Source organism: Erpetoichthys calabaricus, chromosome 3 (assembly GCF_900747795.2).
Source record: "Erpetoichthys calabaricus chromosome 3, fErpCal1.3, whole genome shotgun sequence".
Lineage (NCBI taxonomy): Eukaryota > Metazoa > Chordata > Cladistia > Polypteriformes > Polypteridae > Erpetoichthys > Erpetoichthys calabaricus.
This window is the reverse complement of record NC_041396.2, coordinates 221,607,586-221,633,924: the sequence shown is the minus strand read 5'-3', so window position 1 is coordinate 221,633,924 and position 26,339 is coordinate 221,607,586. Positions and strand designations below refer to the sequence as shown.

General features: G+C 38.1%; 1 protein-coding gene across 1 annotated transcript; it reads left to right on the top strand.

The window, feature by feature from the left end:
* The first annotated feature begins 13,516 nt into the window (after nucleotides 1-13,516).
* On the top strand, nucleotides 13,517-25,770 carry calhm6 (calcium homeostasis modulator family member 6). The gene is made up of 2 exons (XM_028796176.2): nucleotides 13,517-14,131; nucleotides 25,172-25,770. The coding sequence occupies exons 1-2, from the start codon at nucleotides 13,598-13,600 to the stop codon at nucleotides 25,598-25,600; spliced, it is 963 nt and encodes a 320-aa protein (XP_028652009.1). The 5' UTR covers nucleotides 13,517-13,597; the 3' UTR covers nucleotides 25,601-25,770.
* Nucleotides 25,771-26,339: the final 569 nt, after the last annotated feature.

The following is a 26,339-nucleotide window of genomic DNA, read 5'->3' as shown; positions in this document are numbered from 1 at the left end:
CCAACTGCTATGTAGGCCTGTGGCTGTCCAGACTGTGACTCTAAATGACAGACACTCCACCTAGAATGGTGGGGGATGAAATGCTCTCCTGCTGGTTTCTGCAGTTTTTGGGTATCTTGATCGGGACAGGAATAGTAAGGCATCCTGACTGGGTATTGCCCATCCGTCCTCTGGGGCACCTACAGCATATACACATATACTCAGTGGCCCTATTAAGTACAGTATATCTACTTATAAACTCAAATGGCCTACTCCTGAAAATGGCCAATCATGGCTGCAGCTCAGGATATACAGCATTCAGACATGGTGACAAGAGTTTAGTTATTGTTTGCCCAAACATTACAATTGGCAAGATGAGTGAAATAAAAACTTCAACCTGGTGTGATTATTGGTGCCAGACATGGTAACTCTTGCATTTCAGAGACAGCTACTCTCCTGTCATTTTCACACACTCTGCACTTGCTAGAATTTATTACTAAATTAACAAGAATTATCCAGACAGTAGAATTTCTGTGGATGAAAACACGTTGTTAAGGTCAGAGGAGAAAGGCCAGATGTGTTCATGCTATTGGAAAAGCAACAAGTACTCAAATAATAGCTCTTTTTAAGAGTGGTGTGCCGAACAAGGCCTTTTGGTGTTGTTCATTCAGACATGCTGAAGTGCAAGGGCTACAGCAGCAGTTTACCATGGTGGGAGGATATGGCTGTCAAAAGTAAATGACTTAAGAATGGAAAATTTTTATATTTAGGGCGGAGTGGTGGCTCTGAGGCTAAGGGTCTGTGCTGGTATCCAGAAGGTTGCCGGTTCGAATCCCCGTCACTGCCAAAAGAGATCCTACTCTGCTGGGCCCTTGAGCAAGACCCTTAACCTGTAATTGCTCCAGGGGCGCTGTACAATGGCAGACCCTGTGCTCTGACCCCAAGGGGTATGCGAAAACTAACAAATTCCTAATACAAGAAATTGTATAAGGCGAAATAAAAAACAAAAACAAAAAACCTTGTTTGATGCTTGGACATATATATTATACAGTATGGTCAACCTCATACATTTATGGAGTGTGCTGCCAATGACACAGACTGGAGGTGGTAATGAATTGATATGTAGTGTAGTTGAGAATGTGTACTTAGAACCCACTAGGTGCTAAATAACCTGCTGTTCCCAAATTTTATTCCAACAGGGCACCTCCAAAATGACTTGGAACAGATTTGCAGGGTGACTGTGTGATTTGGTAGTAAGTTAGCATGGACCAAAATGCAAAAGAAATGTTTCTAGCACAGTATTAACTATGTTTGAAAAAGTTTAAGCTCTTCTTGGGAGGTAGAAGAGGATCCTACCCAATATTAATGACCACCTAGTGCATGTGAATGTGTGTGTGTGTGCGTGCATGCATGCATGTGCATACCACATACATGTTAGCTACTCTTAAAGTACCATAAAAGTTCAAACATTGCCTCTATATACTGTAAAGATACTATATGCAAGAACTGTAGTGTCCTACTGAGTTGTTTTTCTCCACTATTCCTGGTATGCAGGAGTATTTAATTTCCCTCTACTCTGTTATCTCTAAGTCTTGGCATGTGATCTGTGTTTTTTATTTTATAATTTTTGAACATATAAAAGGTTTTAATAAGAAACAGTCATCCGAGTCTATTTTGTTAACTTTTGAGTGTACAGTATTGTCAAATCCACATTTGAACATCCTTAGTTATTTAATAATCCAAGTTATTTGGTGTCCTATTCCACATATTTACCATTCTTTATGAGAGCAACAATTTGTAATATTTATTTTTAACCGTCGTTTGTTCTATTGTCCTCTTGTTGAAGAATTAGTTTTAATGTAACAGCTGGCTTTGTTCCTACTAATTCCCTTAATAGTATTAAACTATTTCTACCATGTCAATGCTTAATTTCCATTTGCTTATATGGATAAGATTTTTTGTATATAGTGAAAGTATTTTTTCTTTTTTTAAATGAAAAAGATCAGCTTTGGATTTTCTGCTGTAAAACATGTTTTTCTAACCTGGTTTTGACTGTTTTTGAAGCACAAGTTTTTGTGCCTGTAGTAAAATGTTTGTGGATATTTTAACTCAAGAAAGAATTAACTGATTTGTATGAAATTTTGTAGATAACTTGAAGTTGTTCATCTTAAGAGGTGATTGGGCTATGAGTGAATGCCAACCATTCATCTGTGGGCTTTTAAAGTTAAAATTTTTAAAGACAAAAACTAACAGCCAAATAATTTTTTATGGCTCCCCCTTTTTCCGGCATGTTCAGCTAAGGTCAGACCTTAAGACATGTGCAGTTTCTGTCTTCTCCTTTTCCCCTTCCATGCTCTTTCAGATATCCCTAGTTTCATATCTCGACATTTGAAATCTGTCTCCACTCTGTATGCTGCCTTACAGTCAAGTGGAAAATGGGCTCTCCCATCTTATCTCTGTTTAGTCAGTCAGTCAGTCAGTGTCCAACCCGCTATATCCTAACACAGGGTCACAGGGGTCTGCTGGAGCCAATCCCAGCCAACACAGGGCGCAAGGCAGGAACAAGGGCGTCAGCCCACCGCAGGGCACACACACACACACCCACACACCAAGCACACAATAGGGACAATTTAGAATCACCAATGCACCTAACCTGCATGTCTTTGGACTGCGGGAGGAAACCAAAGCACCTGGAGAAAACCCACACAGACACAGGGAGAACATGCAAGCTCCACTCAGGGAGGACCCGGGAAGCGAATCCAGGTCTCCTTACTGCGAGACAGCAGCGCTACCACTGTGCCACCGTGCCGCCCTTATCTCTGCTTATCCAGAAATGTATTTATTTATTTATTTTTAAATATTACATTCTCTTTCAAAAACTCTTAATTGCCAATATGTATCAATATGTATCTAATTAAATTTGGGCATAGGTTATGCATTACACCTTTTGAGAATTTTGTTATGAAACTGAGTGCTGATCCCTGCTGCCGCTTGTTTGTGCTAAATAGCTTCAGTATTTTCCTCCACATTTGGGAACTGTCCCCTTGTCACCTGCATTTGATCTTTCCTCAGACCTTTCATATTAATATCCTTCTCTCAATCCATAACTTTTTTCTTCTTAACCTCTTTGTTTACCCTCTCACCACTTTATAGTCAAGACTTTCCTCCTGGAGCATTTTGGTTATTTTAATTTTTTTTTTATTTCTACTCCTAAGACTAAGAAAATCAGCTCTTTTTTTTCAATTTTTAGGTGTGTTCACATGTAATGTGAAAGGCACCTACTGTGGTTGTCATGCCTTTCAGTCTGTATGTTCGCCTGTCTGTCTGCTTGAAATAACTCTGCTCTTAGCAGGTGGATTTTGTTGAAACTGAGCACACTTATTCTTCAAGGGAATTTGTTAAAAAAAGTTCACTTTTTGTTGCGATACCTCAAAACGAGCAAACGTGTTGTGAGTGTTGTGCTGGAACCATTCCCGACCGGGATACCGTAATGAAAAGACAACATGGAAGGAGGCATAATCTGGCCGGGATTGGACTAAAGTAAATGGATAATGTGGAGAGGTTGGTACAGTCAGGGCAGTTCCTCCACCAGTCTAATAGATGGAAGCACTACACTGGTGTGAACCTAGTGGGGACGCCTGCAGGGATATATGGGAGTTGTAGTCCTGAGGGACAATCCTGTCGGGGTCCTTGGGTGCCACCACAGGGTGCTGCAGGGAGAGGGACTCCTTGTTTCAGGAAGCTCCCGTCTGACACAGAAGTGCTTCTGTCAGGCTATGCCCAGATACTGGAAGTACTCCCGGGTCTGACAGTAATGTGAGCCGTCCATCCTCATCTGGAAGTCTGGAGGGAGGAAGATGCAGCTAATCTGGAGGTTTAGAGGAGAGGTATTGTGCTTAGTATACTACATTGTGAGGGAATTAGTGGAGAAATAAAACATTTATTTGAACCTGGGACTGTGTCCCTGTGGTGGTGTCTGAGATTGGGAAGGCTGCAGTGCTCCCTATTGGTCACATTGTTTATTTTAAAACAGATAAACATTGTGTACAACTTCAGTTATTGATTGGTTTGCTGTTCTAAATTTACCTAGAGGGGGGTCCGTGTCATTGGCAGCACACTCCTCTATTACACTTCTCACAGCAAAATGCATCCTTAATACAAGTTAGTGAAATACTAAAATATGCACACTGGCAAGCTGCTTGTATAGAACCTCACTCCTACTGCTTGAGGTAAGTTTAACTGTGAAATTAAAAACAAAAATCCATCATCAACAAATAACTGTAATAAGAAAGGAATTATATAAATGTTGCTCTAGAAGTAAAGAATGAAGAAACGTGGGCTCAGTATTTACATTAAACTAAAAACACCCTTGGTGCTACATTATCTGCACATTATAATAATTCTCTGACATTACAATTTATCAGCAAAGCTCCAGACTTGCTGTCTATGCTGGTATGAAGCAATATAAGATTTTAGCTTAGGACTTCAACAGACACTTTACCTCTCCTTTGAGTGTTTATTTCAAAAATGTTAAGATTAAGAAATTTGAACCACAATTAGTAAGACTCTCTACAACCTATAATTAACAACAGAACATCAATAAATCATTTTTATACCAATACATTGGAATCTGCTGTCTTTGAAAGTTATCAAGCCACCACAAGTCTATCTGGCCCAAGCTTTTAGCTACACAATAATGTAAAGTACTGATAAAAAGAATGTATTTAATGAAGTCTACTAAAGCATACAATTGCATTGTATTATTGCTATTATTTTTGAATACGAGTCATTGTTACAAAAAGTTTTAATAAATAAAAATGTGGTAGCCGACTCTTTGAACTAAGTAAAAAATGCAAAATACTCCCGCTTTCAAATTAGCTAAGTAAGTCCACAAAAGTACCTGAATGTTACATCATGCACACATTTTCTAACTTGTTGTATGTGTTGAATTCAATAGAAATTTGGTCTCAAAAAAATATTAGACAATTTACTTGGGCTGCACCACGCATTGTGGTAATTCTGTGATTTTAATGATATCACTGCACAACAAAGTTTTTGCTTCTTGAACACTGTTGGGTGTTTCTTATAGATTTTTGGGTGCTGATCACGAATATCACATCAAAATATACCCATCATGTACCGTTTCAGTTTTGTCATGATTTTTTTTATATTAGTATCCAAACGTTTTTGCTCCTGTAGGTGACTTATCAACAATGGTTTGTGCAGCCTGGGCATGTCCAGGCATGGAATCAGGCCAGGTTGGAAGCTGTTCTGTGGAAGTTGACATCCTGGGCAGGTCTGAACGAGCTTCACGCTGTCTCAGCATGCTATAAAGGTGGCTTGCATACACGATCCTGCTCGTTTGGTTAACATAGATAGTCAGTGTGATTGTATAGTATCAGTATAGTATCTGTAGCAATATAACAGTAAGTAAGCTTGATGCTATAGACGTTTTGATGTCGGGCGATATGTCTCGTCAATGTTGTAACAGCCACGATACATTCTGCTATATCTGTGCCGAATATACACTTGCGCCTCAGAGACGTTGGATGACTGCTCTTGTGAAGAAAGCTTATCATCTGTATTTCGGCTGCAAAATTGGTGATCAAGACAAGGAATGGGCGCCTCACATTTGCTGTGCGACATGTGCTGACAGTCTGAGAGCCTGGCACAGAGGCATTCGAAGATGATGCCATTTGCTGTTACGATGATATGGCGAGAACAGAAAGACCATGTAACGGACTGTTACTTCTGTTTGACTAATGTGTCTGGTTTCTCTGCCAAAAATAAGAAGTCAATTGAATATCCTAATCTTCCTTCAGCAATGAGACCCGTGCCACATGACAACAGTCTTCCATTTCCAAAACCACCAGAGGATTGGACCTTAGATGAACCAGATGAAGAAACTGCAATGGAGGGTACTGACAGTGACATTCACCAGGATTTTAAACCGTGCTCATCAGGCGATCCACATCCAATAACACAGTCCGAATGGAACGATTTGGTCAGAGATTTGGATCTGTCAAAAGCAAAAGCTGAGCTGCTGGGTTCAAGACTGCAGGAATGGTGTTTGCTGTCACCAAGTATGAAACTCTCTGTGTTTCAAGGCCGACATCATGATACAACCAAATTGCACAAATCAACAGTCTCCGTTTCTGTTATGACATTGAAGGATTGTTCTCGGCATTGGGTTGTGATCACAACCCAGAACAGTGGTGTCTCTTCATTGATTCGTCGATGTGAAGCCTGAAAGCTGTTCTGCTACACAATGGCAACATTTATCCTTCAATACCTGTTGGCTATGCAGCACACATGAAAGAAATGTATGAGAATATGGAACTGTTTCTGAAGTACGTCCAGTATAGCAGATACAGCTGGAATATCTGTGGAGATCTTAAAGTCATTGTTCTGTTACTAGGACTGCAGCTCGGCTATACAAAGTACTGTTGTTTCATCTGTGAATGTGACAGCTGTGCCAAAGAGTCGCACTATTCTCGACAGAACTGGCCACTCCGTAAAAACTTGTGGCATATGAATCACTTGTTGACCCGGCAAAGATATTTTTGCCTCCTCTTCACATAAAACTGGGACTCATGAAGAATTTCGTAAAAGCACTGAACAAGGAAGGCGAAGGTATTCATTATTTAAGACAGATGTTCCCAAGAATAACTGATGCCAAGATCAAAGAAGGCATTTTTGTTGGCCCCCAGATCAGACATGCGAGTGTGAGTGACAAGCGGTTTGAAGATCTGTTAGTTGGGCCAGAAACATTTGCCTGGAAAGCCTTCAAAGACGTTGTTGACAATTTTCTGGGCAATTACAGAGCTCCAAACTACATTCAGATGGTAGACAAACTTTTCAAAGCATACAAGACAATGAAGTGCAACATGTCACTCAAGATTCATTTCCTCCACTCACACTTGGACTTCTTCCCCGCAAATCTCGGTGCTGTCAGTGATGAACACGGTGAAAGGTTTCACCAGGTCATTGCTATGATGCAGAAATGATACCAGGGCAACTGGAATCCGTCAATGCTCGCTGACTACTGTTGAACACTGCAACGTGATGCACCAGACATTGAATACAAAAGAAAATCAGGAGCAGAACACTTTCATTTCTGTTGAATTTAATAGCTTATGCGAAACATAAACGTGACTAAATACATTATTGTCAGTAAACATATAAATGTCTATTTCTCTGAGTTCCTACGTGATGCAGTAAAACCAAAACGTATTTGTGCATATCCAGTAGGTACCTGTCACAATCAGCAAAAACTTTTCAGGAAGCAAGACTTTTAAAAAAAAATTGTTGTGAAGTGTATCTTAATGAAATAGTTGATCATGATAAAGAATGAATATACAGATCTTTAACTTTACAGTATAAAGTATATTACATCTGATTTGTCAACTTTTTTAAACACATCCTGAAGTGATATTTGATCAAGATTAATATTGATGCAATTAAGATCAGCATTACTACAATAATTATGGGCTTACAATAACAGACTTATCCTTGTGTACCCTGCATGTCAGACAATATTTTTTCCATTTGCAAGTCATGTTTTTTGTCATGATTGAAATAATCTGAAAGTGAAGATTTCACTTCTGCAAGGAAACTAATCTGTATTGCCTCGTGTACTTTGTGTTTCTCTTCCTTATTCTAGCTGCTGCAGAGTTTCATTTCTGAACCTGACAAAATTCTTGTGTGGTTTACTCTAGTCCACAGAGAGATGCTAGTGCATTTTTACTTTTATGAGAAAGTGTTTGCCCAGTTCCTTATTTCCTCTATAAATGCAAACATGTGCCACTAAATGTTTTAAGTATTTATCCAAAATATATTATTTAATTTGGCTAATAATCAATGTTATCCAGCACCAGTTGGTATTGTGTGAAAAAAGAATGTTCTCAGTTAACAAATTCAGTCAGTTGATTGAACACAGTTAGATTTGACCATCAAGGAAGTCACAAAGGATTTTAAAACATTTAAAGAAAAGCAGGCTTCTCTTGCCTCAGAAATGATCCTTGTTCATGATTTCACATTCAGGAAGACAAACAGCAAAATTTGACATTATTGAAGAGCAGCAAGACAGAAACCACACCTAAACAAGAAGAACATAAATGCTTGTCTTGCATTGACCGTGAAGCACCTAGAGATTCACAAAACCATATGGGGGAATGTTGTATAAACAAATCAGACAAAAGTGAAACATTTGGACAATATGGATTCCACTCAAAGGTGGCATCACCAGACTCTGTTTATCAGCAGACCTGAGTGGGTGAGAAGTAGCATAATACCTCAGAAGTGTTTCCATATGCATAGGTGCTGACCCACTGTTAATCCTATAGGCAAGCATCAAAGAATGGAACTTAATATGTGCCACAACAGGAAGAAGCCAATGTAATAATCTGAAAAGAGAAGTATCATAGATAGATAGATAGATAGATAGATAGATAGATAGATAGATAGATAGATAGATAGATAGATAGATAGATAGATAGATAGATAGATAGATAGATAGATAGATAGATAGATAGATAGATAGATAGATAGATAGATAGATAGATACTTTATTAATCCCAATGGGAAATTCACATTCTCCAGCAGCAGCATAATGATACAATAAATAATATTAAATTAAAGAATGATAATAATGCAGGTGAAAAACAGACAATAACTTTGTATAATGTTAAATGTTAATGTTTACACCCCCGGGTGGAATTGAAGAGTCACATATTTTGGGGGAGGAACGATCTCCTCAATCTGTCAGTGGAGCAGGACATTGACAGCAGTCTGTCGCTGAAGCTGCTCTTCTGTCTGGAGATGACACTATTTAGTGGATGCAGTGGATTCTCCATAATTGATAGGAGCCTGCTGAGCGCCCTTCACTCTGCCACAGATGTTAAACTGTCCAGCTCCATGCCAACAATAGAGCCTGCCTTCCTCACCAGTGTGTCCAGGCGTGAGGCGTCTTTCTTCTTTATGCTGCTTCCCCAGCACACCACCGCGTAGAAGAGGGCGCTCGCCACAACTGTCTGATAGAACATCTGCAGCATCTTATTGCAGATGTTGAAGGACGCCAGCCTTCTAAGGAAGTATAGTCGGCTCTGTTCTTTCTTGCACAGCGCATCAGTATTGGCAGTCCAGTCTAATTTATCATCTAGCTGCACTCCCAGATATTTATAGGTCTGCACCATCTGCACACAGTCACCTTTGATGATCACGGAGTCTATGAGGGGTCTGGGCCTCCTAAAATCCACCACCAACTCCTTAGTTTTGCTGGTGTTCAGTTGTATGTGGTTTGAGTCGCACCATTTAACAAAGTCATTGATTAGGTTCTTATACTCATCCTCCAGCCCATTCCTGATGCAGCCCATGATAGCAGTGTCATCAGCGAACTTTTGCACATGGCAGGACTCCGAGTTGTATTGGAAGTCCGATGTATATAGGCTGAACAGGACCAGAGAAAGTACAGTCGCTTGTGGTGCTCCTGTGTTGCTGACCACAATGTCAGACGTGCAGTTCCCAAGCCGCACATACTGAGGTCTGTCTTTAAGATAGTCCACGATCCATGCCACTAGGTATGAATCTAATCCCATCTCTGTCAGCTTGTGCCTAAGCAGCAGAGGTTGGATTGTGTTGAAGACGCTAGAGAAGTCCAGAAACATAATTTTTACAGCACCACTGCCTCTGTCCAAGTGAGAGAGGGATCGGTGTAGCATATAGATGATGGCATCCTCCGCTCCCACCTTCTCCTGATATGCAAACTGCAGAGGGTCAAGGACGTGTTGAACCTGTGGCCTAAGGTGGTGAAGCAGCAGCCTCTCCATGGTCTTCATCACATGTGATGTCAGAGCAACAGGCCGAAAGTCATTCAGCTCACTAGGACGTGATACCTTTGGGACTGGGGTGATACAAGATGTTTTCCAAAGCATTTCCAAAGCAATATCATGTGCCCATCTTTGCTGTTTAAACACCAGAGGTGACATTTAAGTGATAAAAGATTTCTGCAAACCAAGCATACTCAATGTTTATTGCTTATTGTGTTCCCAATTACAGGTTGGGCCACTTAAAGTATATCTCTACACAAACAAGAGTGATGGCTGAAAGGCTGAGAAATAAGACATCTCCTGTACCATTTAAAGTTAGCACTTATTAATTGTTATTAAATAATACATTACTGAATACAGTAATAATTTGGAAATGTAACAAATTACTGGTTGGTATAGGTTTACCATATATTTTTGTAATTATTAATATAATTGCGCCCAAAGATTGTGAGATGGGCTCCAGCTTCTTATTACCCTGTGATGAATAAAACAAATTCTATAGATATTTGGATTGAAAGAAGCATTAGATTTTGAGCATTTAATGAATAGTCTTAGAGAACATGGTGAGAAACCCTGCGGTGTAATGTAATGACTGAGACGTGAGCAGTAAACAACAAGGCTGGCAGGGCCAGTGCTACTAGGAGTTTACAATGAATGCAAATCTTGTTGTTGCAGTGCATTTGGCCTGATTCTGTGTCTGTTTTAGAACATTTTAATATTAGAACAATCTAGACGAGAACAGGCCATTCAGACAAGCAAAGCTTGCCAGTCCTGTCCACTTTATTCTTCGAAATTAACATTGTCGAGTTTTGAAAGTCCCTAAAGTCTACAACACTACCTGGTAGTTTATTCCATGTGTCTATGGTTCTACCCTTCACATGTTTCCAACAATATACCTCTGTTCTTGATTAACTCAATTTAAATTCTTGATACATTGTACTAATTTCTTTCATAATTTAAAACACTTCAATCGTGTCTCCTCTTAATTTCATTTTACTTAAACTGAAAAGGCTTGGCTCTTTTCATCTTTCCTCATAAATCTTTCACTGTAGCCCTGGAATGAGCCTAGTTGCTCTTCTCTGGACTTTTTCTAGCACTGCTATGTCTGCTTTGTAGCCTTGAGACAGTACGGTGTTGTATCATATTAGCCATGATGGATACAGTGAGATGTCAAGCAAAATGATATCTTTTATTGGTTAACTGGACAGATTACAAAATGCAATGCTTTTGAGACAACTGAGGCCCCTTCCTTGTGTTTATATAGACACTAGGACAGGTCTCTGCCCTTGTCCATCTCTGTCTTAGTGCCTATATAAATGCAGCTTCTGTATTACAAACTGAAAAAGGGGCCTCAGTTGCTGCGAAAGCTACATATTGTAATCTGTTCAGTTTGCCAATAAAAGGTGTCATTTTTCTTGACTTCTCACTGTAGCCTTGAGACCAAAACTGCATGCAGTACTCCAGAAAAGGGCCTCGCCAGTGCACTATAAAGCTGCAGCATAACCTTCTTGGACTTGTGTTATAAAACATTCTGTTAGCCTTCTTGATGGCTTGTGAACACTGTCTAAGAAGGTGATTGTGGTGGATCTTATAAGGTGTACTTTTTTTTTCATACCCACCACTGTGTATTCAAACCTCACATTTGTACTTCCTATGTGCAGTACTTCACATTAAATTTCATGTGCCACAAATCCACAGTAATCTGTATGCTGTCCAAGTCCTGTTGTAATGACCCAATGGATTCTAGATTATATGTCAATCCACCTATCATGGTACCATCTGCAAACTAACCCAGCTTGTTACTTATATATATATATATATATATATACTGTATATATATATATATATATATATATATATATATATATATATATATATATATATATATATATATATATATATATATATATATAATTATATTTCATATATAAATTAAAAAAAGGCAGCAGCCCCAACACTATGCCCCGAGGAACACCACTCAACGTCAGCCAGTTCTGAGAGGGTTCCTCGCACTATAGCCCTCTGCTTCCTAAACACCCTGAACTCCCACTTCTTTCAGTTTGATGCCCAGCCTCTCATGTGGTTCCTTTTTACACTTTATAACGGTGTACTCTATTTGACATTTTCCGCAGACCTTCGGAATTTCCCCAGTGCGCAGTGACTTCCTAAAAACATACAGCAGCACAGTATGCAACGACCCGGCTAACTTGTATCAGACAGCTGTAATAATTTGCAACAAACTTATTGCATGACACTTTTTTTTTTCTTTTTTCGAAATGTGTAGTACCTAGTAGTTGGCAGCACAACTATGGCATGTCGCATTTGTGCCAAGTCTCGACTTTAAGCGCACCGGATAACTTGTTAGCGGTTCACTAAGCACGTCTCAGCTGCAGACATGTAGAATAGCCCTCCACTCAGTCAATTACACTTGGGCTGCTTGGAGGCAGATTTCGTAAAATATCCAAATTACTCGGCTCGTATGTGACTTTTACTGACTGGAATTCTTATATTGGAACGTGGGATGCCATTTTATCCTTTGATGTTGCATCACCTGTATACTGTAACAATTTTTGCATTTGCCTTACAGTTAAGTGAAGCATACATGTTAGTGAATTAAAATGATCACATTTTTGTCTATTATGTATAGCTGAATTTATTTTTTCACGTTTATCTATGATTTGGCCTTTTTTAACTCCTCTAGAACAAAATGCAAAACAGATCCACATACAGGCAATTGTTACAGCACACTGATGTACAGTATAAGAACGTAAATTTGATTGTCAGTGAAAAGAGAAGTAACTTTCCATTGGACAATAACTTTTTCTTGGCAAATGTTTGCAAGAGAAGTTAAAGACAGAACACGTCTGGAACACGTTTTAATAGATGCAATAAATGAATAAATGGCATTTTATTTTTAGGTATTTTTAATTTTATGCATGTGACACCCCGTGTAGTGGGAAATAAAAACACCAGCCTGCACTCTGGATGTCTAGTAAATGGGACCGAGCGTGACCAGGATGATAATGGAAGACAGGGAGACACGGACACAAAAAGGGTTGGGTTTTTTGAAAAATAAAGTGAAATTTTATTTACAGGTGCACTTAACAAAAAATAATGTCCTGCGGAATTTTATATATTAAAACACAGTTCAATACCGCAAAAGACACACAAAAACAGTCAATAAATGAAGTCCAAAAATAGTGGCTATATACAAATAAAAAATGCTGACGGTCATGTTCTTTTCAGATTTGTTTTACAATTTTTTCCTACAGTTAAGACACAATTGTAAAGCTCTTTTCGCAAATGCTGCATTTCAGAATTATCTACTGTGCACACCATTTTTTGTCTACCTGTACGGCTGCCAACGAAGAAATGTATTCACATCTAATAATAATTCTTTATATTTATATAGCGCTTTTCTCACTACTCAAAGCACTCATCAATTGCAGGTTAAGGGCCTTGCTCAAGGGTCCAACAGAGCACTGTCCCTTTTTGGCATTTACGGGATTCGAACCGGCAACCTTCCGATTGATCGTGCAGATCCCTAGCCTCAGAGACACTTAATAATAATAATTCATTACATTTATATAGCGCTTTTGTAATAATGTTTGTGTGGTTGGGGAAACACGTGGTTATAAGTGGCTTGCAGACTGCAGTGAGAACAGGAAGCAGCACTAAGGGTTTATCGGGGAAGTTCAATTGACAAAGCGGATGAGAGTTTGAAGTTCTCATCTTTTATAGTTTCTTATGCGTAACGTCTTTCCAGGTCGAAGAACACTGGCAAGACAGAGATGGATAAATTTAAGACGGTTTTTAGTATAGTTCAGAAGCAACAGGCAACGTTGAGCTTCGGTGTCATAACGCTGCTGACAGCTGGAGGGGAGCAGATTTTTTCTGCAACGGTGTTCAAGTGTCCCTGCAGCTCCTTGAACTTCACCTACGGTATGGTGTTTCTACTGGTCCCCGCGCTCATATTGCTGCTGGCTGGCTACTTCCTCTGCGCCAAAACCTGGCGACTGTTCACCGGCTGCTGCAGGAGCCACTCGAACTTGTTGGCCCGACAGGGCACATTTAGTCGCATCAAGGTGTTCTTTCACATCACGGTTAACGCCTCGGTGGCTCCATTCAGCTGGATCGCAGTCGCCCTTCTGAACGGGACCTACTTTGAATGCGCGATGACCGGCTTGAACAGCACGATTTATAAAAACACTGTCTGTACTGGCAAGTCGAAGGAATGCCAAGAGATGCTCTTCAAGTTTCCTTGTAGAAGGACTGGTGTGAGCGAGGAGGAGGCGGTTCTGTTGATCATACGGGCTCAATCACAGGTAGGAAAAACGCGCGTAAGAGCCGTCCCGGTAGTCACTGGGCATCTTATCATTTCTGATCCAGATATACGATATTTGCCTGCACACTGTGAGTACTCCTAACACGATGGGATGCAGAGTCGCTTACGAGTAGGGACTGTGAATGCGAATGTTTCGTATTCGGTAATCCAGGCAGACTAATTGTCAATACATAAAATACATCTGAATACATAAAAGACTTGTCTGTTTTTATTTCAACACCTTTTACTGATAGCAGACTTTAAATTTACCCTCTATACGTATTAAAGTTTATCAGCGGTGTTTCACGATTCAGCTGGACAAGATCCACCACTACCTGAAAATTATCTATAGGTCAGTACAATATACAAATCTGCGTTATGGAGAGGGCAGCAAACCCTTTGGTGTCGGAACACGAGCGCTGGATAGTAAGCGCAAGTAGGCTTCAGACTTTACGTCATCCACGTCATTTTTGAGAAACTTAAGTTGATCCGAACTCGACGCTCCGTGCTCGTGCGTTTTTAAATACTAGCTTAATATTGTGTAATATCTTATGCAAGGTCATCACAAAAATGTTCAACGATGACAAATTGTTATAACTGTAGATATAAATACTTGAGACTAATGCAAATGGTCTAGTCTTCGCAGTACTTATTTATTGCACTTGTTGTAACCAGCCTTCTTTTATGGACTCCCCTTACAAAACAGCCAATGTTATTTATCTTTTGTGCTCATTAACATACAATACTTGTTTCACTTTTTATTTTTCCTCTTTTCACGGGTTTCTTTTCAAACTTCCGCCTAAACTGTTTCATACTTTTAGCTTAACTGCCACACCTCTGATTCTTACATCCAGTTTTTATTTCTCTCTTTCTTTTACACTATTGTAGTATTCATGACAATGAAAAATGTTCTTTTCTTTGTATTTGCTCACTTATTCATTTAGTTCCTGCACATAGTACACCTCTTACTATAGTTGTCATTGGTTGATTTTTTTTTCAAACTTATTCACTCTTTTCATGCCCCCTGTTAATTTATCAAACATATTGCAATTAATTAACTTTTAACAGTAAACTTTAATATTTCCTTCCACATTTCCCATATTTTTGTTTGCTCTTTCCAATTGTAGATCTCTACATATATTATCATTTTCATTATAAACACTATAATGCCAAAGTATTTTCAATACCGTTTGGTTATTTAGCATACCTTTTTTAGGTCTTAAACGTATAGAATTTAATATTAGGATATGGTGGCTTCTGTGAACTCATGAGAATCACCACAAGAGTGAAATCAGTCTAATTTAACTTTAAGGACTTCCTTACTCTAATCTAAGCTGTTCACCAACCTGCAATGTATTCGACATAACATTGAGAGATGCTGGATGTTTGTGATCTGATTTTCAGAAAAATATTTTTTGCACCCTGCCTTGTATATTTTCAAAATACTGTATCACCATAGCATTGATCCTGAATTGTTGGCAGATTGAGAATGGAAGTGGATGCAATACTGTATAGATACTGGAAAGATAGTTTTAAAAGCAGCCAAAGCAAACAGCAGTTAAGAACTGTACGCTATTACAACTGTCAGTCAATCTGCTGGCATTCGTGTATTTTTTGGTTAGGTGAGCACAAATATGTGCCATCTTTTTTTTAAAAAAAAAAAAACTAGGACTGGGTGTCAAATGCCAGGTTACCACTTCATATTTCTAACTCTTATGTCTTTGTTCCTACTCCCTTTCCCTTTTTAATTTCCTGTAGCAACAATACTATTTAGAAGAGGCATTGTTGTCAAATGGTGGAACTTCTTCACTGAGAGAAATCAAAATTCCAGTGAAATATAGGTAGCAACATTGTGTTTATACAATGTGGTAACCTAGTAAATTGAAGGGTGACATTCTGGAACAAAAGGAGCCATGAATATCTACATGTTTGGGGACAGGCTTCATACACAACCTACTAGGTGTGATCAAAAAATATATCCATCCATCCATTTTCCAACCCGCTGAATCCGAACACAGGGTCACGGGGGTCTGCTGGAGCCAATCCCAGCCAACACAGGGCACAAGGCAGGAACCAATCCCGGGCAGGGTGCCAACCCACCGCAGGACACACACAAACACACCCACACACCAAGCACACACTAGGGCCAATTTAGAATCGCCAATCCACCTAACCTGCATGTCTTTGGACTGTGGGAGGAAACCAGATCAAAAAATACAGTGAATATTTAAATTAAAAAAAAAACAAATTTATTACAGTAAAAGACAAATTGCCATTAATCCCCATGAAAATACTCCTCCTTGCTTTGAACACACTTATCCCATCATTCTTACCACTTTCTGAAGCAGTTCTGGAAGTCTTCTTTCATGAGTGTCTTTAGTTGCGCTGTCGTGGCTGCTTCAATGTCTTGCATGTCAATCAAGATCCAACATCAAGGTGATGATGACTGTGTTATTTGAACTTGATGGAACTGCATGGGCCTAGTTTGTCCCCAGGAACACTATGATGAACTATGAATATTATGAGGGCTTATTAGAGCGCTTAAGAAACAATGCATGTAGAAAATGACCTGAGAAATGGACATGTGGTTTCATCCTCCATCATGACAACGCTTCACGTTGCACATCACTTCTGGTACGACAGTTTCTGTCAAGTAAAAGCATTATAGTGTGTGATATTCCAAGTCACCCTGTAACTTCTGGCTCTTCACCAAAGTCAAAATGACCATGAAAGGTAAATGTTTTGAGTTGTTTCAGGACATTGAGGCAGCCATGACAGCTCAACTAAAGACACTTCTGAAAATGGGCTTCCAGAAATGCTTCAGAAAGTGACAAGAATGATGGGGTTTGTTCAAAGCGAGGGGGAGTATTTTGAGGGGGATTAATGGCAATGTGTTTTTTACTGTAATCATTTTTTTTTTTATTTAAACATTTACAGTATTTTTTATCACACCTTGTATTTAAGTATGATAGTAGCCAGGAATGGCTTCTCTGTGGGTGCAAATTTATTAGTGTGTGCACATTTCTACCACTCAAGAGTTTCAGGTGTGCAGGAATTAAGTCATTGTTGATGTAACAATCATGTAAGCAATGCCTTATTATGTTAACATTAAATATATTATTACCATAACATTTTTAAACCCTCTAATACAATTCAGAGTGGTGAGGGGTTGTGGTTTGACCTTGCAACATCCGGTACAAGACAGAAACCAAACCTGGTGGGATGCCAATGCATCACAGGGCCCCCTCTGCAAAATACCTGTGGGACCCAATTTTAATCATGGCACAAACATTTTTGGGATGTAGGAAGCAAACCGTATTACCCAGAGGTGAAAAAACATGCAGGAACAGGGAGGACATGCAGACTCCAGAAAGACAATGAGTGTTAGTGGGTGTAAAACCCAAGATACTGAATCTGTAAGTCAGCAGTGCTAATCAAAGTACTATAGTGCTGCCGTGAATGAAGCAATTGACTTGGAAATGTTTTCATTTTGATTTTTAATTGTTGCTATAACCACATTAAAAGCAAACATAAAAATAACCTCATAACAGTCTTTGACCCAATATTATGATGCATCCAAAGCTCTTTTGTTTTTCTTCTTCTTCTTCTATAGTTAACACCAATTGTGCTGCTCGCATCTTGCTGTGAGCACACTGCAGGCTCCAGCCATAGCAAGTGATTAAGCATATATTATAACATTTATCATAGACTGAATGATTGGAATGCATTTTTTGTAACACATAGATGATGCATCTTCTAAAACAATAAAGTAGCCATTTCATAAGCAATTTCTACCTGGCTAATCCATGGGTCATTCATCTTTTAGTGATTATGAAGATTATAATATTTTAAGATACTCTTTGACAGCTTAATCTGAAGGCATCCTTATTTTATCATTTCTCTTTTTAACTACCAAACCAAATTACAGCTCCAAAATTACAGACTGAATGGAGTGCAGAAATATTTTAGGATCACAGAGGAAAGCTTTGAAGAGATGATGTTTCTTGTCCTGCAGTTGTTATATACAGTATTTGCACAGACTTCATCAAACTAGTCCTTTTGTTTTCTAGTAGTAGGTTCTAAAAACTCCATAGTAGTGATGCAGAGTAATGAAGGTTGACCAAGCATTTTACACATTTTGGTTGTCCAGAGGGGTGCAATTTATGTGATCTTCCACAGCTTTAACTAATGACTGCTGGAAGTACCTATTTTTTTAGCTTGGAGATGTTCAACTGTCTTGGGACTTTCATTCTTTGTGGGTATCACTTGAACAAGACACATATATTTAGTTTGGAAATAATAAGGGTATGTTCTCTCCAGTATTCAGCAATGCAAACTTTATCACTAATACATCCTACAGTAACTGTCTATCTTCCTGACAATGACATAGTCAACCAGACGTCAGTGCTTTAAACAGGGCTGCATCCACAATGTTCTATTATGAAGTAAGAGACATTGTTGGTGATCAACAGTTCATCTTCGGCACATGTCTGGAGTAGTAACAGACCATTGCTGTTGCATTGGCTGACACTATATTCATGAATGACCTCGTCCCAGAGGACATTGTCAGAGCCAACTCTTGCATTGAAGTCACTAAGAATGATTATCTTGTCAGCTTTAGGAACAGTAGAGATTGTTCATAGAACTTGTCTGTTACATCTTTTAGATTGGTCATGATAGGGATGTAATCCCTGAAAATGATAGCATGCTTCCTATCATACAAAAAGTAGAGTTTCCAGGTCATAAGCCAGTTATTTATGATCTTTAGGTGTCAGGCAAGTACGCTAATGATCGTGGTCTTCAATGGAAATCCGAACTCAAGCTTGTGTTGGCCTTGATTTCCTCTTGCACTCCAAAAGAATGTGTATCCCACACCACTTTTGCAAAGTTCATCCTGTACTGAAAGTTGAGTCTTACTCAAGGCTGCAATGTCTTTGTTGTATCAGGCGAACTGTTGCATGCATACAGTAAAAGTACTTGGCAACACAGGTGAGAGGTGAGTGCCAAGTGGAAGGAGCTACTGCCAAAGGAGCACAATCTGACCTAAGATGTACTAGCCCACCCTGACACCACGTACACCTTAACTGTACATATGTTCAGTTAGTTCATATACAGTAGATTGGTTTTGATAGTGAAGTGGTATTCTGCTTGGTCCACATGTTCTGACCACTACCAAAATGCAAGATCTAATATGTAACATATGATAATGTTTCTACTGTAGAGTCACAGATCTGCTTTACTGGTGCCAAATAAAAGCCATAGCAGTATATTTGATAAGTTTTAGCACCAAAACCAGATTGCCATGGATCTGTAAATTTAGTCCAGTGTGTGATGTTGTCTATTATGTTGTAGCTATCTTTAAATTTTTTCTGTTGTTCTTTATCACCAAACTACTTATATCAAAAATGATTAATCCTCTGCGGTGGGTTGGCACCCTGCCCAGGATTGGTTCCCTGCCTTGTGCCCTGTGTTGGCTGGGATTGGCTCCAGCAGACCCCCGTGACCCTGTGTTCGGATTCAGCGGGTTGGAAAATGGATGGATGGATGGATGATTAATCCTACATTACATCATTTTCTTTATCTAGTTAATGTATATATTATGACAAATTACATTTGATGTTGTTTATATGCTATGAAGATCATTTTTAGTCATTACGTTGATGATAAACAGCTTATTATTTTTTCTAAGATTCTGTAACATATTTACACATTTTACCAGTGCTTGAGACAAGTCTCTAATGCTTCATATCTATTTATCCATTTTCTGAATCCACATAATTCAATCCAGAGGGTCCAGCAACATTAAGAGTATGCAGATAAAAGGAAAAAAGCTTCAGTTAACTGCCAGCTAGGATATTTGAAGTTTTTGACCTTTCATACTTTCATCGACTGAAAGACCATTGGAGGGGTATTTGCTTAAATTTCAACATATGTGTCACTTTTGTAGCTTTATAAGAATGAAACTGGAAGTTGCCAAAAATGATATGAAAGTTGACTCTGTACCACTAAATTGCAAAAGTCTTCAGTATTTCTTTAAAAATGTAACAACAGCATTTGGTTATTTGCAAATTATGAAATTCAAGAAAGTTTTAAAAAATTCATAATCTTTGTAATAAATGATTAATGCAGCTGCAGTTTATTATCATGTATAAAAAGAACTAAGATAATTGACTTGAAAGTGGACCATGTTACGTTATTTTAAGAATGTATTATATACAAAATTAAATTTTAATTATTTTCTGGACAATAAAAGTAGCAGTATAACTGGGTTTATTTTGACCCTTACCATTAAAGTCAAGTTATCAGAACAAACAACAAATTGAAGTGTACTTGGTACAGACAGTCACCCAAAGAACAAATGTAAGTCCAAGTCACTATGGCTGAAAAAGAAGCAAAATTAAACTGATCTACTTATAATCCAGACTAATAATCATCAGAGATGCCGTTTGATGTCAGGACTGGATTATTTTTGGTTGAGCTCCTTGTCAGTATAAATATTTAGCATTTTGGTTATGTTATTTTTATTTACACTCACAATTTGAGAATAATGACATCTTTGTTTTATGCTGCTTATGGTAGTTTTTCATTACCACTACCATGTTATTTTAAAAATAGTGTCTCACTGGTACCTCATGAAGGACATGTGCATGTGACTTCAGGAGGTATGTTGCCATTTAAGAAGATGGTGCCCATGCTTACTTATACTATTTTTGGATGTAAGAAGTTTTACAAATAAGTTCTTATTCTAGTTGGGGGGAATTTGCAAAGCCAACTGTTAAAGTAACTAGCCATGGGTATTCTTGAACTGTTTCTAAAGTTGTGTTCACTCATCCTGTGTTCCCAATCATCTTCCAGAATCTCAACACACCAGCACAGTGCTTAGGGAATTTTCAAGTTTCCAAATGTGTCCCTGTGTTCTTGATGAACTCATTTTAAAGTATCAGTCTTGATCCACTTTAATAATTCCCATCATAATTTTAAATACTTAAATCATGCCTCCTCTTAATTATCTTTTGCTAAAACTAAAAATGCTCAGCCCATAGAACCCTTGTTCATGATTAATCATCTGTAGCCCTGGAATCACCAAGTAACTCCCCTCTGGACATTTTCCAGTGCTGCCATGTCCTTTTTGTAGCCTGGGGACCAAAACTGTACACAGTACTCCAGATGAGGCCTTGCCAGTGCATTTTAAAGCTTGAGCACATATAACCTAACAATCTGTTGGCTTTCTTAATGGCTTCTGAACACTGTCTGGCAGTTGACAGTGACAAGTCCACTATGACTCCTAAAACCTTCAATCGGGTGTACTTTTGATTTTCTGACCCCTCATTGTGTATTCAGCCCTAACATTTTTTACTTCCTACATGTAATATTTTACATATAATGAATTCCATCTGACACAAATCTGCCTAAGCCTGTTTGCTGTCCAAGTCCCTCTGTAATGATTCAACACATTCAAGATTGTCTGTCAATCCACCTAGCTTAGTATCATCTGAAAACATAACCAGTTTGTTACTTATATTCCTATCCAAATCATCAAAATTTATTAAATATAACAGTGGCCCTAGCTCTGACCCCTGTGGAACACCACTCTTAATGTCAGCCAATTCTGATAAGGTTTCTCGCATCATAACCCTCTGCTTCCTGTGTCTGAGCCAATTTTGCACCTATCTACAAACATCACACTGAACTCCCACTTCTTTTAGTTTGATGCCCAACCTCTCATATGGCACCTTATCAAATGCTTTCTGAAAGTCAAGATAAATAATATCATATGCTGTACTTTGATCGTATCCTTTTGTTGCTTCCTCATAGAATTCCAGCATGTTGGAAAAACATGACCTCCCTCTTCTGAGCCCAAGCTGACTGTTCAGTAAAACCCCTGATCTTGCCATGTGTTGCTTAATCTTTTCCATAATAATTCCTTTCACTAATTTATCTGTGATGCAGGATAAACATACTGGACTATAGTTACTTGGATCTGCCCGATCACCCTTTTTGTATGACAAAAGAATATTTGCCATTTTCCAGTCCTTCAGAATTTTCCCATTGTATAGTGACTTCCTAAAAATATGCATCAAGGGTTTATATATGTACTCACTAACCTTAAGAACTTGAGGGCAAATATTATCTGGTCCTGCTGATTTTGTTTCATTTAAGCCTATTTAATCTAAGCAGCTCTTTTCCTTCTATAATTTCCAAATCACTTAGTACCTCCTTAGGAATCTATTTTTAAATGCTGGGGGGTTATCTACTTCCTCAAATGTGAAAACCTCAGAAAAATGTGAGTTTAAAGAATAACAGTAGAAGATGTAAATTAGTTTTGTCTGAAAGACAAATTTACATTAATAGTAAACAATTAAGGCAAATCACAAATGACCATGTATGTACTGACATTCAAAAAGTAAATACTGGTAAATATAAAGGCATTGATTATTTCTACAAATATACGATGACAACAGAATACTGAGAAATCTAATTAAAGAAAGAGTTCATTTTTAAGTAAGGCTTGACCACCCATTCAAGGAGGACTGGAATTTAAGTCACCTCAACTATGGAGTCAACATACCATGTGGAGTAATTTTGATGCCACTGTAATAAACTGTACAGTTTTCCTAAATTCATAGCTGTGATTTATTCTAAATCTGCAGATCATACACACAAACAGTAAAACAGTCAAGCTAATAATGGAGCCAAGTTTCTACCACGATTGATGTTTAATTAAAAGACTTGTGGTTGGCATAATGATACAGTGATTAGCACTGTTGCTTCACATCTTCCTGGGTCCAAACACTGTTTATGTAGATTTTGGTCCATCTGCCAGTATTTGCATGGCAAGTTTTCTGCAGGTAGTCTGATTTTTGCCACAATTCAAAAAACATAATTGGGCTTGTGACAGACCTACATCCTGTACATCATTCTCTAGAACAGGCTTCAAGTTATGGAAAATTAAATTAAGGAATATTAGATTGGTTACAAAGTGAACAGTTTAGTAACTCTGATCTATAAAATGCAATCAGCTAATTCCCCTTAATGTGTTGGTTTCTAAATATATTCAGAATATTAATTGGGGGGAAAAAAACCTGACCATGAGGGAGCATAGTGGTCAGTAGTGCTGTTTCAGAGCTGCTGGAACCAGGAATTTAACAACAGCCTGCTCATTGTCTGTGTTGGTCTGGCATTTTTTTCTCAATACTCAGTAGAGTTTCCTCCCATATCCTAGAGGCATATGTCTTAGGTGAGTATACACTAGGAGATTTAATCCCAAGTTACGAGCTCTTAAGTGTTGTTTTTGTTTTCCTTTTTCAGATTAGCACAAAATCACAGGTAAGTTGTCAAAGGGCTGTAATGTCACTGCTTGTAAGGTATGACATATGTTCCAACCAAACCTGAGTGACTAATGGGTTCCTGATGGTTATTTGACAAAAAAAAAATGGCACTTTCAGTTTCACTTCCTCAGAAGTGAGAGGTTACGCGAGTCACTTTGCCATGTCAGTTCCCATTTACCAATAAGGAATCAAGTCCATACTTATACTGACGACCTGTACCAAGGGAGCCATTCACTGAAAGATATTTCTTCTCACAAAAATATGACAGGAACTTCAAAGAAAAAACACTGTGAAACATTTACCTGCATCTACAAATTCTTGGTAGCATTGCATATTCGTTCTTTTAACAGTTTAGCATAAATTACATCATCTGTTGGTCTTAAGATACAGGCTTACAGTGAGAATGACTTAACTTGGCCTCCCAGGTCTTTTCATAAATTTTACTCGCATGCTCTTGCTCACAGGGTCTCAATATCATGCTTTCACAAGAGGTTACAGTAAATGTTTGACATATCAATCATAGGGGAGGCATTTGGTTTCCTTTTAAAGGTGTAGTTGACAGTAATAACACTAAATCAATTAACCAGCTTATCAGTACATTTTTAACTGCTAGATTTTCATACACTTATGATAGTTTATGGATAATGTAGGACATAGAAGTGCATTCAGAGAGACTTAGACTCCTTTTCCGTAGTACCTCATGGAGGCTAAAAAATATTTAGTTCAGTCTACCATTCAATGGCACACATCCACTTCCAATATCCAGTAGCATCAAAATACTTCAGCCTTTGATCCTTTGGTTAACAGCTTGATCCAGTTGTCTTTCTAAATACTTTTTTCCATTTGTTTCAGTTTACAAACGATATTTAGGTGTTCTTGTTTTGGAGTGCATACACAATGATCATAGTGCTGCAAGCAGTTTAGAAACAATAAATGTTAATTAGCAAATAGACACAAAGAGATAACATGGAATGTTCTCTCTTCAATCATTTTTCATTCAAGTAATGTTTCATCTGAGCAACTCATTTTAACATGGACACCATCACATGGAATAATACCAGACAAATACATCTCATTACAAAATAACCCAATAATAAAAATATTGACACAGTGAAGAGCCTGCAAACGCCCTGGTAAGAACTCACAGTAGAAATAAATCGGATGAACTTAACAGTCAACTAACAGTTCTGACTATAATTTAAAAAAAAAAAAAAAAGTATAAAATAGAGGGTGCAATTTTTATAACTTTCAGGCCTGTAAGAGTGTGTCCTCAAGGACTAGCCTCAGTGATTCCAATGATAATGTGCTGTCAGTCCCTACACAAGACTTTAGTATAACTGTGCACTGAATCCAAAATGCACTTTGTTACAGTTCAGTGGTGTTTGTATTTTTGTCGTTATTGTTAAATCTGCAGTTTGGGCAGGACAAATGACTCTGCGAATGTCATAAAAAGTACAATATTGTGGTTTGAAGTCCAGTGCCTATAATATTTAAAGGCATACCTGAAAAACTGATACTTTGTAGAAATGTAATATGATTATCTTTGAAACCAAAGCTATTTTCTAAGGTCTATTAAATAAAATGAAGCAGATCTTTTGTCCATAATGCTGGTCAGCACCCTCCTTAAACTGCACTGTAGCAAGGTAAAGCAGTCTTGTTGCACACTTCTCACAGTGCTTTGTTAACATTTCTCTTCTGTTCTTTCCATGCAGGTGCTGGGATGGCTGGTGATCGCAAGCATTGTGACCATCGCTCTGTTAGTAACATGTTACACCCGCTGCCACTCTCCAGTTAGCTTTCTTCAGCTCAAGTTCTGGAAGTCATACATGAACAAAGAAAGTGAGATGTTTGAAACCTTTGCAAAGGAGCAGGCACAGAAACTAGCGGAACGGAATCTCAAAAGCTTTTTTGAATTAACCAAAGCTCCTGAAATGGAGATGCCTGACAGAAATGACTGGGAAAAAATCTCTGCTCTCTATAAATTTAGCACTAAAGAACAATACTATAGTATACTGCACAAGTATGTGGAGACATGCTTCTTGAAAAAGGAAAAATCTATAATCTCTGAGCACATTGAATGCGATACTCCTGGAGCCCTGAACTTTGTGGACTGTACGGGTCTTGCTAACGAAGTGTTCTAATAGAGGTTTTTTTAATTTTTTTTTTTAAGGATTTTATTCTTACTATGCAACAAACCATGTACTTTTTTATACCTGTTTTCATGGTTATTTTGTCAAGGATTAAACAAACTTGTGGAAAGAATAATTCTGACAAGCTTTGAACATTAAAACAAAACTTCATACTTATAACACTCATGTTCTTGCGTGTAATTTGTCTGATATGCCACTGTATAACAGGCACAAATTCTTCATTTTGCAGGTTTCAGAGGCTACAAATTTTAACAAGAAAATGTATGTATCTGGTAATCAGAGATTTAGCTAGCTGATTTCAAAGTTGGTGTATTTCATAATTTTCACTTCATCACCAAGTTTGTTATCACAATTTGGTTTATCACATATTTTATAGCAGTGAGTCATAATCGAAAGGAACTGTGATAAGACAATGTAATTACTTGTATGAGCAGTGTATATAAAATGTTTTTAATACCATTTTATAATATTATGTGGTTGAAACTGTCTTCATAAACAGTGGATTTAAACTCAAGTGATAAAATGACTTTGGATGTGGAGGATCTGTGGCTAACTGACTTTCTTATAAATAATACTTTTCAAAGAAGCACCTGATGGAGATTTAAAATATGTGCAGAAGTCCCAAGATAAAATTATTGTCTGCATCTGAACATGATACATAGCTGATCAGTGTGGGGCTTTGCCAATAAATTACAGTGTAAATATTAGATCACCATAATCATTAGATAAT